At 38.2% G+C, this 17,741-nt stretch overlaps 1 protein-coding gene across 1 annotated transcript in view; it reads right to left on the reverse strand.

The window, feature by feature from the left end:
- The window catches only part of LOC139724598 (putative FERM domain-containing protein FRMD8P1), a 32,822-nt gene extending 15,433 nt beyond the window's left edge, over positions 1 to 17,389 (reverse strand). The window contains exons 1-3 of the mRNA XM_071635731.1: positions 17,130 to 17,389; positions 13,512 to 13,726; positions 7,577 to 7,744 (exon numbers count right to left, since the gene is read on the reverse strand). Of these exons, the coding sequence (XP_071491832.1) occupies positions 7,577 to 7,744; positions 13,512 to 13,707 (364 nt within the window). The 5' untranslated portion in view covers positions 13,708 to 13,726; positions 17,130 to 17,389. The remainder of the gene's footprint in view (positions 1 to 7,576; positions 7,745 to 13,511; positions 13,727 to 17,129) is intronic.
- Between the last annotated feature and the right edge of the window lie 352 nt (positions 17,390 to 17,741).

The following is a 17,741-nucleotide window of genomic DNA, read 5'->3' on the forward strand; positions in this document are numbered from 1 at the left end:
ATTGGGTCTGCATTAGCCAGCATTAACATTTGGGTCGGTTTCCCATAATAATAGGTTCATCCTCTGGGGTCATGAATGAGTGAGTAAGCTGAATTGCCCCCTTTTTCGTGGGAGCCCATTAGGTTTCGCTCTCCGGCCCGCTTCTGGCGAAACGAAAGAGAAAGAGGATTCAGGTGAACTGTGTCCTATTTGCTGTGCAGACATCACACACACGTACAGGACTGCAAACTTCAACCAGTGTTTACTCCTGGGACGTACACAAGTGTTTCACAGAATACTAGATACCCCAAGGTGCCTAACGTAGGGGCAAAACACGTGTTTTGAGCAAACGTGATTGCTTTGAATAGAAATGTTCAGTTTGTCATATTTTCACCTTTGCACCTTATTTTTTTTTTTTTTTACCAGTGATTTGTATTGAGTGAATCAGTTGAAGTGCAGTTCTTTATGATTACTTAAACAATCAGAGAGATTATAACTGTCAGAGTAGCATGATTTAAATCTAAGAGGGAAGGTAACCTTTGGTCCTACATCTTTGTTACTGGTACCTTGTGCACGCCATGACAGCAGGGCCATGCAAACTTTGCAACTTCTATCTGCACACCACACAGCCTTATTTAATCACTACAGGCTATATATTCACTCTGGCAATGCACAAGCCCCATGAAAATACATACATGTAAAGATACAGTGATGGTATTTGTCCTTTATCTTTTGTCCAGATTTTTTTTTTTTTTTTCTAGATGGGGGAAAATATTGATTACACCACTGCGCACCGCACGTAACATTCTGTAGAACTTTACACCTGTACAATGATGAGCATTCTATAAAGATGCTGCAATTCAATTCAGACAGATTCTGATTTGAAGGCAATATCATTAGACCCCTTTGGCAAATCTGAGCTGACATAATAAGTTAGAGATTTCTCACTGCAGTTTGAAATACTGACAGTGCATTTTATTCAATAGCCAGAGGCATTGATTCAGCATGAAAGAAAGGCCATGGACCTTTTCAATGGCATCTATTTTCTAAATGTGGTGGAGCATAAATCACTGCTTTTGCAACTGCAGAATTTGTTTGTTTCGACCGCAGCCTCCCACGAATCCCATGCGTGACACTATGCCAACACTGCCCGCGGCAAAGCACACGCTGCGCAGTCACGCCTCTGTGGCTCAGTGTGTGAGCAGGGCTTCAAACTGATCACTGCTGCAGTAAAAAAAAAACCAACACATGCTCGTTACAGACCTGTCAGGACCGTCAAACAAATGTCATAACCCTGTCGTCCCACCGCGACATCACTTCATGGCATGCATGACATTGCCATCATCATTTCTATAAATGCATCATGCTTCTCCAGCCTTTTAACCCTTTCTGTACCAGAGCCCTGGACCGTGTGTATAACACTAGTTATGGGGTTTTCCGTGCAAATCCAGCAATGATAGCAATGCTTCCCTCCTACGTGTAGATTCTTTACTAAATGAACAGACGTGGATATGGATAAAAGACTCCATACTACAAATCTTACTTCTTCTTTATTTGTAATGAAAATATTCAAATAAATACAGTGATGTTACATTTATAATGTTTCTGAGGGATTTCTTGACCTCATTCTCAAGATTTACAATTGTTTATGTATATTGCCTTGCAATCTTAACCTTTCTGGTAATTTTGACAAGTACATGCAATCAGACTTTAAAGGGCTCGTACAGTTTTGGTTGAGACCTAACTTCAGGTTTTCAGCATTTTGGGGTGAGATAATGAGAAACCTCCTATGAAATAATTATGAAAGAGCATGTAATTCCAAGACGAATTCAACGTTTATTTGATGGAAATTGGTTATGAAATGGCTGAGATATCCAAAAAAGAACAATTCTGATAAAGTGTGGGACCAACACTTTTTTATGATCGCTTTGTTTTACTATGTTTTTGGATGTTTCGGTCATTCCAAACCCGATTTTCATCAAATAAACTTTGAATTCCTCTTAAAATAGTATGCTCTGTACTATTTCATAAGTGTTTTCTTGGTATCTCGCAAAAAGTTAAAAGCCAAATCCTCAGCTCCACCAATACTGTACAATCCCTTTAACATTTGCCTCTCATGAGATCAGGTGATATGAATCCTGCTACTGAGGCCCTGTGGCCATACTGTAACAGTCGAGCACCCAGTAATTGAAAATACAGATCTACATTGTACATTCAAGGTGTGATAGATCCCAATTTAATTGCCAGCATGCCATTAACTTAAGCAGTGCAGTTAATGCAAAGTATTGACTATGTGTCGTACCAGCTTCATTTTAGAATTCATCACAGCTTTAATGCCCTCTCTGAACATGGAATACCAGGTATACATCTAATACTGCATATTGATCTGAACATTCGGTGCATCAATATGAATGGTACCTTTAGTTGGCAAATGTCCAATGCTGTTGAACAACCTTCTTTTTCACTAAGTGATAGAGTACTACATGTAATGACTACAAAGTTTTAAGTTTATAGTGCACATGATGGTTTACCTCCCCCCCCCCCCCAACACACACTCACACACACACATTACTCGGTATCATAATTTGCATTTAGCATCATGTTGACATGAGGCAAACCTGGGAATGTCTAGTGCTTTGAAGCTGAACATCATACTTAATACACAATGTTAACGAAAAATCACAGGAGATCAGACCAGTTTCTTCTGAGTATATAAACTCTATGAAAATCTTTACAATGTAAAAAAGAAACTAAAGACACATACTGTATCGCCGAATATTTCACGAGGTTTTTATTTTCGTGAATTTCGCGAGTCAGGTGCTATTCGCGAAATTAAAGACACACGAAAATATTGACTCTGATCCCGATGTACATGTAAATGTGACATATGCGTGTACATTTCTCTTTTCAGTACCAGGACTCTACGATCGCGAATCTAAGCGCTTGCGAAATCGCCGGGAAAACCCGATTCGCGAAAATTTAGACTCGCGAAATATATGGCGTATACAGTATTTGACTTATTTCATGTTACCCCATTGAAGACTAGTCCGAAGCATTCTCAGGCTAGGGTGAATGGGAAATGTGTGTTATACAAAAGTGTAGGAAAATCAGTCCGTCTTCAATGGGTTGAGCTTGATTACTGACTGAGGGTAAATTCATGAAATGCAAATTGACTGTCCTTAAGAGTTCACTGAAAATTTACTAGAGTGCTTTCATTTCTGTTTTGCACTCTCAAAACCAGGATAATAGAAAGCAACACAGTGTTCAGTTTTTATTTGCAAAGAATTTTACTTCCTTCATGTCCCGCAAGGTAATAAAAACACTTGAGCCTAAACTCGGCATAAAAACAACATCAGAGCTTTTATTTCAAGCCGAGCTCTGGGGCAGCTAGCTGTTATGCTGTTAAACAAGTTTAGTAGCTTGTACTGTGTACATACAAACCTGTATGATGATTTGAGATGATCTAATCTACTCAAGACATCAATGAAGGATAGAGAAAACAGCCTAAAGCCTGGGAGAGAGACTATCACTTTCCTGTATGAGATCTGTTTGTTGATATCTCAGCATTGAGGAAGCGACCCATTGTGGTTTCATACTGAACCCTCCCTTGACTCGATGCTTGAACTCTCTACTGTTGCCTGTGGTCATGTGGGTGCGGAAATCATGAATGATACACCCCTTTACAGCCCATAGATTGTGCCACTTTGGGGTGACTCCGGTATCATGCGTGAGACTTAACGTCCACACTCTCCACTCCTGCTCGCCGATCATTACCCCAAATCAAGGCTGGCTACCGATTATTTTTAGGAAAAACCCAATGCATGAGCGATAATGCATGGTTGGATGGCGTTGCATTACAAATCTGTCTCGATAATGCAAACATTGCATTAATTGGACGGCTATAAATCAAACACAATGATTCTAGAAATCTGTTTTGTGGGTGCTGACCTTGAACTAAAGCTAACAATTTCGTCACACATATTCACATAATAAGCCCACACGCAATAGGGAAAATCAAAAGGTGATTAGTAATAATCATAGATGATTTAATAAATATCCAAAAGAGCATGTGCAAAATCTTCTCTTCTGCATTTACACACATACATGCACTTTAGATCACTGCACTCCATTTTAGGAATCTCAAAATTTGCATTTGAAGAGCTACAGCTGTAGTTGTGTACAATGTATTAGGTACATGTAGATATATATGTCTCTGTGCCATACAGGGTAAGAATTTAATCACTTCAAATCTGCGCACATTGTATTCTCCATCCACTCTATAAAAACAGTGATGGAAATGTTACATTGTAGACTTTCACTTCAAGCTTTCTACAAGCCAGGTAGACCTACAAATCAGCAAGGATCTAAACATACTTTGGCAAACCACAATTTTTTTATCATGACGTGACTATCTTGGCAATCTTTATTCCACCAACAATAGCATTTGTGTAAGTGATTTCTATGAATTCCTATTTCACAACTCAACTCTGATATATTTCAAACTGGATGGTTTGAGTTCATTATTTAATTATAACAAGAGCCTGTCAAGGTGCCAATGATGTTGTGCCACGAAAGTCGAAGATGGGATGGAAATGAAACTATCCAGGGGGGACTCAGAACATGGTATACCAGTGAGATGCCATCAGACCTGTGTCCCGCTACAGCGGGGAGCCTGAGCGCCGCTGACCAGCATGACGCCAAGAAACCTGCCCCCTTTCGTAACTTGTCAAATTGATTTCTGGAAGTGCTGCTGACATTGGTTTTATTGCTGCGGGTGGGTCACAGGATGAGGCTTGCAACCCCTACCCCGCCCCGTTTCCACAAGGTGATGTTGCCATAACGTCACAGACAGACAGATCTCATGACAAAGTGACAAATCAAATTTGTAAACCAATCACATCACATGTTTTACAGCATTAAAGCAAATTTCTCATGAGACCATCTTTCAATAGCAATATGTCTTTATTCAACCAAAATGTTTCACAAGCTTTGTACATGACAGAAAAATACAACTAGAAAGTCATAGGCTAGTCTTTTATGCTAAATTTATCAACAGAGTTTAGACACAATGACCAAATCTTTGACATTGTAGGGTGTAGAACTTTTCGATTGCAAGCACTTTCTTTTCCAGAACAAAATCAATCAGGATATTTGATATCTAGAAAACTATCTTTAACACAGCTTATCAAGCTGTTTCCTAAGATGGCAATGATGGTTCTGTGAAGTAAACTTCATTTACAGCCAGATCTTTGGGTTGCACTAATCACAACATTACATACATTTCTTTATGGAGTGTTCCAATGAGACTTTGGAATATGCACTCTTGAAACTCGATCAAAGGTACAGTTGTAAATCTAGATACACTGGACCCTCATCTGATCACGATTTTTGTCTTCATAATACCTCAAAATAACAAATGAAGAGTTTTTGTCCTTCAGTCTCTAACTGTACCTATTTTTCAGATGTTTCACTATAAATGAACTTTAAACACACAATGTGATTTGCAACATCGTTCTTACCAAATGGGAGTATAACTGTCTTATTTCTTTTCTTTTCTTAATTTTTTTTTTTTTGTCGTTGCTAAATCGGTGCTGAAACAAAGGGCTGCTGAGTGACCATTAATAAAAGTTTCGTCTCGTGATGCTGAGTACCGGCACCACTTGCTTTTAGTTTCCCAGAATGGAACATGGTGGTGACAGACACAATCCTCTTTAATATGTCATTTCAAAGTTTGTGGTGTACCCACTGGCCAGGTGGTGTTTGACCCACTTGAAAATTAGTCATCTCCAGAGTAACAGCTCCCCCTATAAAAGCTAAATTGGGCTCAATTGTCATAGTTCCTACTGCTCGGTTACTAATTACTAGACAGACCTAGATCTAGGTCACTGCATACATCATAAAGATGTCAATGGAGCAATGCACAGTAACAATATTTCTTGAAAACCCACTGGCTTCTGCAATGCAGAAGATTATTATAATCCACAACTATTGAATGCTTCCATACATTGTCAAGACCTGCTCTTCATCGCTGATGCACAGCGATTCCCATTACCTCATAACATCCTAATTTCTCCTTACAGAGAATATACATACTTTATGTACAACAAAGGTGCAGAGTAAAATTGCAGACGAAGTTAACACTTGGCCAAAAGGAGCCACATTCTAGGTGCAACACAGAGCTCAGAAGAGAATAAGAAAAAGCAGGAATTAGAAGGTTAAATTGCACATATATCAGTGTACATGTAATGGGCATACCATTACAAAGTCTACAGTAGTATTTCATGTTCTTATCCAGGGCATAGTCAATGCATTGTTCATGCATAATGGCAAAACAGGACCACTCCAAACGAAAACAAATACAACGTACTGCAAACTCGACCCTTTAAAAGTTCACCGTCAGATCTTATCAACAAGTGACGGGAAGAGCTGTGTTGTCTGTCGTTTTCCTGTTCCTGCATACAGACAGGAAAAGCATGGTGCCCTTTGGTGGCAATACAGAGTTCCTCCGATTGAAGGCCATTTGTGCGCAGCAGTATACCTGTGGTCCTGCGGAATGCTGTTGGCAGAACCGTCTGAAGATCCCCTCAACTCTAACTCCTCCCAAGTAAATCCTGGTCATCCCATACACACCTTTTGTCAATCATCTGTCTAGGGTATCTGCCTTCTGAGTAATGCCCATAAAAAAAGCACTGGTTCCTGACTTGCAGGGGGCTCAGGGTTTAAAAATGGCATTATGGCCCCAAGTGAGTTAAATTCACGTTGCGTAAGTCACAATATCACGGACTCCTTCAAGATATCTTGTTTCTAAATACATCTCTGACTATGCGCAATTAAATTATACTCTCATTAGCTACCACGCCAATAAAAATCCACTCAGAACTTCCACTTTGAATTACTGTAAAAGTGGAAATTTTCACGGTGTTGAAATTTTAGCGCATTTCGCGCAACCAGAACCTAATGCGAAAATAAAAGCACACAAATATTTTTGCGTGCCATATGATCCAGTAGTTGATGTCTTGATTCCGCCAAATTAAAAACATGCGAAACTCTTCTCACCCGGCCAAGCGTGAAAAATTAGTCCCGCGAAAATATCCACTTTTACAGTACTGTATAAGCTGTTATTTTTGCAAGGGTTTCATTTTCGTGAATTTTGTGAATCACAGTTGGACAACTGTATAACAACATGCGAAAATGTCACCATATGCTATGGAAAGGTACACGTAGTAGTGCGCTTATGAAGGCCTCTGTGTCAATTCGCGAAAACAACATCTCGCGAAAATGTCCGTGACCTCCTCATTCGCGAAAATATCTGTACGCAAAAAATAACAGCGTATACAGTATATATGCACACATATGCTGTTTCACACACATTTTGTATCTCTGTCAGGGATAGTGACACACTGATAAACTGAACTCAATCAAACACTTACATGTACAGTATCGTCTTTGCTCAACAAGATATGGTGGGGGGGGGGCCTTGGGGAGAAAGGGGGGGGGGGGGGAGAGTATTCTTCACTGCATCCTAATGTCACTTCCAGAGTGCCCTCAACCCAATCACTTGCATGATACCAGATGAAGGTTAGTATATAATACTCACGTAGGAGGGGTGACGTAAGCCAGAGGGAGAAGATGTCGGATGCCTCGGGAGGCAAGCTGAGACAATCCATCATGAGTGAGAACAGAGCTCCCGCCGACGTCGTCAGCACGTTTTCGATGAAAATTTCATGAGCCGAGCCATCTCGAAGGAAAACGCATACGTCAGTGGCTGCGGGGAGGCATTAGTAATTCAGTGACAGCTTATAATTATACTTTCTTTGCATTTTGTTATCTTAGTATACTACATACATGTGTAGTATATAAGCGTGCATTGATTATGAAACAATACACTTTACTTTACTGCAAGACAATGCATCCAGGCATACATCAAATTCATTCTTAACTTGATTGTAATTTCACTCTAAATGATCATTACACCTTGTCCGACAAGGTGTAATGATCTTTTAGAGTGAAATTGTCCTCAAATACAATATCATAATGCAGTAATTTTCTTCAAGCAAAACTTTCTTTGTCATCGATCATTATGTCTAGATGCAGACATGAAAACTTATTGCAAAGTGTGTGTGTAGTCATTAAAGTCCAAAAAGAAGAAATACAGTGTATGGATAAGCACTCCAGAGAGATCAGACAAAAAATGTGCATTTCTTGGAAGAGAAGCAGAAGCAGAACATGAAATTGAGAAGCACTACCTATTTGTTGCGTTTGATGTTGTACAATGTTGTTATACAAGTACATTCCCCCCTATTCAGAAAAATATTAGAGAAATTATGACAAGAAAAATGTGACCTCCCATACAAACTCCTGGAAAGAACTTACAGTACATGGTATATCTTATATGCTTTATTACAAAGGTACATGTACAATGGTACAGGCAACAAGAATAAAAAATCAGTGCATCAAAATTCAGCATAATGTTTAGACATTAAAGGGATACACAATATGGTAATACCTCATAAAAATCCATGGAAAAAGCAGAACATAAGGAAACTCTAGAAATACGACTTCTACAATATAGATAAATTGGATTCCATTTTGGGCAAAAATTGTACAGACATCTGCACACGGAATCAAGCAATCATCAAAGATTTAAGAATTTATATCACTTATATTTGTACCTGTAGTTCTCTTGTTTGTTTATAATTCTTCATACACTACCAAACAATTACTAGAACAGGGCTATATCAAACAAACTTTGGATATGATGTTGACATTTTGATAGCTGACTGCAAGTCATCTCACTGACAGGTCCTGCAACCAACGCATAATTTACATTGCAGCTTGTTTACATCATGACTCTGACGTCAGGAGATGTGCATTGAACACATGGTGATACTTTTCCAGTGTCAACATGCAGTATTGAATTATTGTTTCACTGTGATCATCCCCGCAGTGAACACCAATCACTGTCATATTTACAATCAGAGAAAGACTTACATGTACTGTCATTTCATAATCATAATGACAGCAAAATTTCTAAAATTTAAACTTATGTTCATTTGTATACTTTTTTTTTTTGTAAAATATTACCTGTCTCACAGAAAAGCTAACACATTGTAATTTGTTGCCACTCTGTGCTTTATCACGGCCAATGTGGTCCACATAATATGTGAAACTTGTGTTCTTCAAGCTTACAACCAGATCCTACAATCTCACTGATTTACAATGATGTTCGATTTGGTATCACCAAGATTACAACGTACAAGTGTACACGTAATCACACCATATTTTGAATGCACCTCAATATTAAATCCATTGAAGTATTTAGCATTCCCATTCAAGTCAACACACAATCTGATTCTATAATATTCATAAACATTCAACTCTACTCAATATATTGGTATACATTTTGTGCATCTCATAATTACATAGAAGTTTTACGCTTTGCCAAAGTCCAGAGAGTACTTCAAAAGAAGCAAAATGTATTATTTCTCTGAAATGAGGTCACCAACGTTGTTAAAAGGAACATTTCTCTGAATATGTGTGTGTTTGTGTGGTTTGGGCGGGGCAGTATCTGAAATTCCAATTGGGCAAATGAGGCATTTGTGAAGGACAAATTTTGCAAAGTGGAATGTCATGTTTTCAAATTCTCATCTCTCTTGTCATGTTCACTCAAACAGGTCAATGGTTCCGTGGCAATGTTTAGATGCACATGTATGGGTCATTCCATGGGGTTGGGTCTTCTCTAGATTTCCATGTTGTGTAGGGAATAAAAGTCATATTCTGAAAATTTTATCAAATAATTGTCCGTGGTTTGCAGTTATTCTTGGAGAGAAATGTGTGAAGAATTATTTGATGAAAAAAAAAACAAGCCTGTGTACAAATGTATTTTGTCTATGGCTGTTTCACTAATGATGTCCCATGGTTTTTTGTGGTTTATGTTGTGACATAAATACATGCCATATGTAAAACAGGAATATACAACCTTTCAGCATTATGCCTATCATAATTAAGAGAGGTAAGGTGACTTCTACAAAGACTATAAGGCACATAAACATTTGTAACAAAATAAGAACACCAGAGCATCTTCAAGCAACCTCATACCTATGTTACAAACGATGTCCATGGCAATTTTTGTTGTAACATAGGTATAGCATGGTTTTACATACACTTCCAATCATAATATGATAAGAAACTTTATTTCTATAATGAGATTTATATTTCAGGAGTATTCTTATCCAAAAATTAGCATCAAAATCCTCCAAATAAACGAGAAAATACGGAACATATCACTGTACTTCAGTGCGATGTCCGGCCTCTTCGTGTAACGTAGGTAAGGAAAGACGCGTCTCGCGATAAAAAGAAGAGCTACTAACTTCAGCAATCGTATTCATGTCACTGGCAGTCCTCCCCCAATGGCAGAAAAACTACTCACAGCCAATATACACCTACCTGGACAGCGCAAGATCTGTTTTTCTGCCGTTGTCCATGTAACGTAGGTACAGGAGTTTTAATGTTTCTGATGTCAATTGGTAAGCTTTTACGCTATTTTACGAAAATAATAACATTTGTCATATTCTGTAACTCTATTAGAGGAAAAAAAACGACATCTAAACCTCTGAACTGGCCAAAAATACTGTGGACGATGATACTGTAGTCCCACATACTGAGATATTTGTTACAGGTTCATGTTCATAATTTTGATTGCCAAATTTTCCGTCCATGCCGGTCTCTGCAAAAGGAGCATATATTCCTCTCTTAGAAAACCATACAAAAGTATATCAGTGTATCTTCACTGCAATATAAAATTGTTTTACCTCCCGATTATTGTGAATTTTTGGACCCTTTTGTCATTAGGTATCTACCAAGGTAGACGTGCTAGAGTTAGTATTAATCACTATATACTAGTTGGAAAATGTAGATGTCCAGACTGCATCTGAACTAGAGAAATAGAGTTTGCCTTATTTTGCTGGTGATATTGAGGGAACTAGGAGCTGTAAAATTCTTTCTCTTTAACAGATTTACTTCGAAAATGTCAATGTTTTCCTTCAAAGATTTCACTGACCTGTTAGATGCTCTGATGAAGTTGTTACAGTAACATTTCACAAGGATTCACCATTTCCATTCCATGTTCACCCACTGTGAAGTCTCAAAGCTAAAATGCCAGTGTCCTATTCAGTTTGGGTGGGTAGTGGGTAGGAAAGGCTTCAATAAAATTATGAACCCCAATCAAAATTGGACTATTATTGCTCTACACTATCATTCAAAAAGAGGGCGACAATTTCGATGGGGGATGAATATAAAATAGGGCCTAGTATTAAGGACCATAACCGTAACTGTAACCCTGACCCTAGCCCTAACCTTAGCTAGGACACTGGGGGTAGCGACCTGCCCTTCCTACAGTGTAGCTTGCTTCTGAAAACAAGTTTTTTGCATAGAGTATGAAAATGATATTTTCCTATGTTTTACATGCTATATTATTATTATTAATATTTACATCATTTTAAGCATAACCCCTTTTTTTTCAATTTTGGTGGGAGGTACACATGGAACTCTAGCTAATGGGTATGCCAAGAGGTAGAAATGTAAGCAAAATTGTTAAAATTATTTAATTCCATTCATAAACACACAGATACATCAACAGGAATATATAGTCAACCCCGACAAAAATTTTCTTTTAATTTTTTTTATTCTATTTCTCTTTACACCTTTTGTTCAGTTTGTTGATGAATCTGCCATGGCTCCTCCTCTACCACCGCTACGTGTTAAACTACATGAAAGAGTGAAAAGGACACATCCACAGCACTCCACAAACAGAGAGGAAGCCGACAAAGCAACACCCAAGAAGAGCGAATGTAACAAACTAGACAAGAAGAAAACTGCACAGAGGGAAAATGGACAGAGGAAAAACAAAATTCGAGGGCTAAATGGACATTGGACAAAAGAGCAGAAATTAATTTCAAACAAAGAACATGGAGAAGACAAGAAGACTTGTCTGATTTCTCTTTATTAGTTTTCTTAATTAGTTGACAACTAGTTGATGATGTTGTTAGTGTATATTAGGTCAAATTGTGTAAAGCTTCACTTTCTTCTTCTTCTTCTGATTAAGTCTGCCTTCTTTCATATCAGAGTTACAAAGAATTGAAGTCTGTGTAACATAGGTATTGTTCCACAGGTGTGCAGTAGATATAATTCCAAAGAACTGTTACAATAGTGTTATTTGTGGGAACATACATAAAGTCTATATGTGTAGGTTTTAACATCTCACACCACAATAAAGGAAATCAGTTGATATGTCGTAGTGTACCTATGTTACAGAGACATACTGTCCGTGTAACATAGGTAGTACACCGTGGGCGAGGTTGTTGTCTGAAAACCCCTGATTATAACAATAAAATCATGTTTTCACTTGAATACCCATACAAATCACTTGCTTCAATTGTGGTGCTTTTAAGAATATTGTCATTGTGTCACTCTTGATGAAAAAGTTAAACCTTTGATTGAAATTGTTAATGGTTTGTAGAAAAAAACATGTTAATAAAAGTGGCTTGCAGTTAACATCAGAACATACAATCTTACTAATAATGATCTCATGTGCCTGTTAAATAACATGTTGATGTGCTATGGACGAAAAAAATGTGGATGTGTTCATTGTTATCATTTCAGAACACAAAATGATGAAGGATGTCAACAAATGAAGTCCGTGTAACATAGGTATTTTGCCATACCTGTTTACCCATGCTGACTGAAAGTGTGCGAAGTAATAAACAGATTTCCAGTGGAATAAGTTGAAGAATGGGAGCAACAAATCAGGGGGAAAAAGGAAATTTCAATTTACCCAACTTGAATTTTCAACTTGTATGTCACAATTTCAGTCCCAACCCCATGGAATTACCCGTATACAAAATATGATAAAAATTTGCAATGATTAAGATTTCTAAAAGTAATTTTATATGCATTTCTGTAAATAACATGACAACATCAAGTGATGTGAACAGTTTATATGGGCAATTGGCCAAGTTTCTCATTTCATTTTGATGGAGAAAGATGTACCATTATGTAGGTATCTTTATGACCCTGACGACCTAACAGCCCTGAGAGCACAGGAATACACTGTACATAGTTTGTAGCTGTTCATGACAATAGGTACTGTACGCTGCAGATTTGTGTAGCAAATCTCCCACATTGGTTTAGAAATGTTATTTAATTCAAGGTGATTTAAAATATCAATACAAATGCAGTATCACACCCACATTCTCGACGGCACAATTCACAAATACCACACTAGTAGTTTGGTAGCAGCCGTTGTCAAAATTATGAAATGTGTCGAAGGTCCAAAAATGCCAGAAATACAGTGTAAACAGATCTTTAAATACACCATAAACATTTCAGTATGATTTTCACTTCCCTAACAGCTGACATCATGCAAAGTCCATACCAAATGGCATCGACTGGGCAACCATTCCTAAGACCATACATCCCTACCAGCACAAACGCAACATTTGTTTTCATTATTCATCACTGTCGTCAAGACTGACCTTTTGATGATCTGTTGGAGATGGTACTGGCCATTCTTTGGATGGGAAGAGCATGGGTGGGTGACCCGGAAGGTGACCCAGCGGGTGACCTCGAGCCAGGAGGTGACCTTGAATCTGTGGGTGACCTTGACCCCTGGGAGCCATTTTGATTCTTCCTCCTCCCTACCATCTTCATGGGCATGTCTTCACTCGGCATGATGGGAGTTTGTGTGCACCTGAGAATGACAATAAACGAGACAAAGGTGAGTAGAGAAAACTACTGCCACCTTTTTAAAGATTACTGTAAACAAGAATATCATACTCTGCAGCATCTAAGAAACAGAAACAAAAACTATCAAACAGGAGAATAGAATAACCATCAAACATATCCTAAAAAGTAGTGATGATCGATTAAATGTAATTCCTCATACATTTTGGAACAATAGAACCTGGAAACTGAAACTTCATGGTGTAATCATACCATATATCTTATGATAGATGATGTGAACTGTTCACATTAAAAGATGCCAGCACATCATGAACATACATGAATGGAAATACCTTCAATGTCTTGCAATGACAGCTTTAAATAGGACATTGACTTTAAAAATGGCACACATTAAGCAAACTGACATAATGGCAGAATTTCTACATGTATCCCCTTTTATCCAGTTATTTTTTTTTTTATGTACAATAATTCATTTGGTGTGCTTAATCTGATGTGTTATCATAATTGTCATTTACATTTTACTGGGTTGTTTGTGTGTGTGTGTGTGTGTGTTTAAGCTATTACCTGATGTGCTTTCTTAAGCCGGCTGGAGAGGCCTAAGGGCCTCAGTTATTCCTGATTGTTGTTGTTGTTGTTTTTTTTTTCTGCACAACAAATCATGGAAGCACATCATGGGAAGCTTGTTTCTTATTCTTTTGTATAACTGTTTTGTTTTGTTTTGTTTCTTCAAATTGTAGGTGAAATTTATCTCTTAACTTGCATGAGTGGTTCCTGTGGATACAGTAGTACCTGCTTTGTGGAGAGAAAAAAATTCTAGAATACTTGATTTCTATGAAACTTCTGTCACTGTCAGATTGATTTTATACAATCATTTAGCCAACTTGAATATAAAATGAAAATTGCTTTTTAACCCTTTCTGTCCATTGGCAATATGTTTGAATGTATCATGATGTCGACAATGATTTAAGATGACTGTTCTGATAAGGTGAAATTGAGTAATTTATCATCCTGCTGATAAAAAGGCAGACATGATCATTTGTTTGCAATATTTCTTATAATTATCATTCATTTATTTATTCATTTATTTATCTATTGTTTATCTACTTATTTATTTATCTATCTATTTATTTGTATCTTAATAGTGTAAAAGTAGGCTTACAATGTATACAGGTACAATGTGTGTGAGCAAGACAACTGGCATGGCAAGATTACCAGTAACTGGAAATAAAAGAATGACTTATCAGTTATCACACACATGTACACAAGTTTGTATGCATGTAGAGTACAAAGTACAAGTAGACCTTTTAATATTTGTGTAACACAATAGTGCCCTCTCTGAATATACACATCTACACTTACATGAACAATGAAATATTCTTCTCCACAGCCACTAGAATAGTACCAGGAGGTAGAGGTTGTTATTCAGCAGTTCAGTGTTACGGACAAAACACTCAAGTCATGCTTCGCTGGTTAGTGACTAATTCTATACCTGGCTGATTACCTTGAAATGGAAGAGGATTTGAAAGAAAACAGTTCCTCTTTTCATATATCTGCTTGCCATTTGGTAGCAAACTCATTTGCTCCTGGGTTTTTCCCTTCTGTGTTTTCATAATTCATGTTAATGATCATTAAATTTTGAAAAAAAAATGCAAATCTGAACTAGATCCTTTCTACACTGATCATACATTGTATCAACATTGGTAGACACAATTAAGCTGGAATGGCAGCTTCAGAAAACTGTACAATATAAATTTTACCTCACAATACAGCGTGGGCATGCGTGTGTGTGTGTGTGTCTAAGAAATATAGAGACACCCACTGTAATTTGGGTAAAGATTTAATACAACTACAGTCAAACCTGTCTATAGCGGCCACCCAAGGGATACGGAAAAAGTGGCCGTTATAGACAGGTGGCCGCTATAGACAGGTAATCCAACTTTGTGTGCATTGCCTACATGTACATGTATCATCGTTGTATATACATACACATTTATGTGTGTACGTATGCACACGTGTGTATCATGCATAGAACAATGCCGGTGTTTATGAAATTGTTGCACAGTACACTAGATGTAGCATGTGCACAGTCATGAATTAGTGCATTATTGTGACTGAATAAGTGATGAATGCAACGGTGGCGATCACTGAATGTTGCCCAGAAATGACTGGCACGGCTAAAAAGCAGAAAAACACCCTGAATTATCAGCTCGGCTACGGCTCCATTGTGTTTTTGGCCGCTATAGACAGGTTAAAATCTACCGCGGGAAACAAAATTTGTGGCCGCTGGCCGCGTTAGACAGGTGGCCGCTATACACAGGGTCTTTAACATGGCTTTTCTCTCGGGGGGATTTTTCAGTGGCCGCTATAGACAGGTGGCCGCTATAGAGAGGTGGCCGCTAAGGCAGGTTTGACTGTATACTTGTTTGTACAATGTATTAAGTGCTTCCACATGGTACATTTGTAATCGACCAAATAGCCTTGAGTAGACTTTCTCTGTTTATCACAAACGGAGTCAATATTTGTGTATGCAAACCAAATAGGGTGGGTCAGGCAATATTTACACAGCCTTGTCTACTGCCCCATCTATTACTATAGGCCTTCAGAGAAGAGTGCTCGTTCATTTTGTTAAGGCATGATTTCAGTAAAGGGTTACAAACAATTCACAACAGCAAATACAGTGTATGATGAAAAACAAGATTTCACAAAACTGGGCTGGGAAAGACAACACATACAGGCCCATACTCATTCACCATGTCCTTTTATTATTTGTTTAATTATTATTATTATCATTATTTTGCACAATGTGATTCCATCCCAAAAAAACATGAGTCCAGAGTTCATTTCTTTTGTGTGTGTGTAGTCAGGATGGAAATGACATAAAAACACACTGTCACTAGTAGACTTTTTTAATCAACAAAGCAGAACAAACAGTCAGCTATTTAACGACATTTAATATCTATTGCTCTTTTAGATTCAACAGTCATCTGCTAGCCAAGACCCCTAGCCCTACCATGCCACTGCTCACAGATTTACTTACTTACTTACTTTACTTTACTTTTACTTTTCCGGAACGATGGTGTAGGACAGAGCCTGTTCATCGATCAGGTAGAGTTATCTCTTGATGCTCTCTTTCCAATCAAGCAATTGTCCAGCGCAAAATTACTTTTTTCTCTCTCTTTCTCAAAAGAAAAAAATAATAACATAAAAGAAGACACATCACACATATAGATCGAGCATTCTAACCATAAATTACTAGGCAGCCCCTGCTTGCTACATAAAATACACCAAATGTGAAGTGGGAGTAGTATAAATACCAGCATCTCTCGCTCGTTCTCTCATCTCAATTCCTCCGATCCACCGCACTATGCATGGCACTGTATAGATAGTTATAGGCCACAGACTTCTCTTACCTGATTTTCTTCCTTCACCAAGCAAGGATCTCTCACGATTATCTGCGTCAATTTCTCTCGTCAGAGCAAGAGGATATCTCGACAGCTTTCGAGGACAATGCCTTTATAATTATGGTTTAGCCCTCGAAGAAACGTAGAAGTCTTTGCACACCAGTCTGTAGTCATCCACAGTAAATTACTAGAATCTATTTACAGCTGTAATGCGTTCAGATCATTCATCCACCACACGCCTAAAATTCAGAGAGAGAGGATGGGCGGCGCTGGTAGTTGGTCCGTCGTACACACACTGCACTCTGTAAAAGTGTGAAGCTAGCTAGCTCAAGGCGCTAGGTCCGAAGGCACGACCAACGAACACAGCAGGCAAAGCACATGCGGGCGATTAGAGGTGACTTGTGTGTAGTGTGTACGTGGTCACACACACTCGCTTCTAGTGTCATGCAAATTGGCGATAACACATCGTACTTTGGTTGTAAACAAGACAAAAAGTTAGCCTCATACCAGCCGTCGATACAATTTAGAGCTGCGGGGTGTACACAGTCATTTTACAGAACTGTGGTGTATACTTCATAAAATGTGTTTTAGAGCGGAGAAATGCTTGATCAAGATTCTTTG

This window comes from Diadema antillarum, unplaced genomic scaffold, assembly GCF_040938485.1.
Source record: "Diadema antillarum isolate AM-2024a unplaced genomic scaffold, OU_Dant_1.0 scf00000223, whole genome shotgun sequence".
In the NCBI taxonomy this organism is placed as follows: Eukaryota; Metazoa; Echinodermata; class Echinoidea; order Diadematoida; family Diadematidae; genus Diadema; species Diadema antillarum.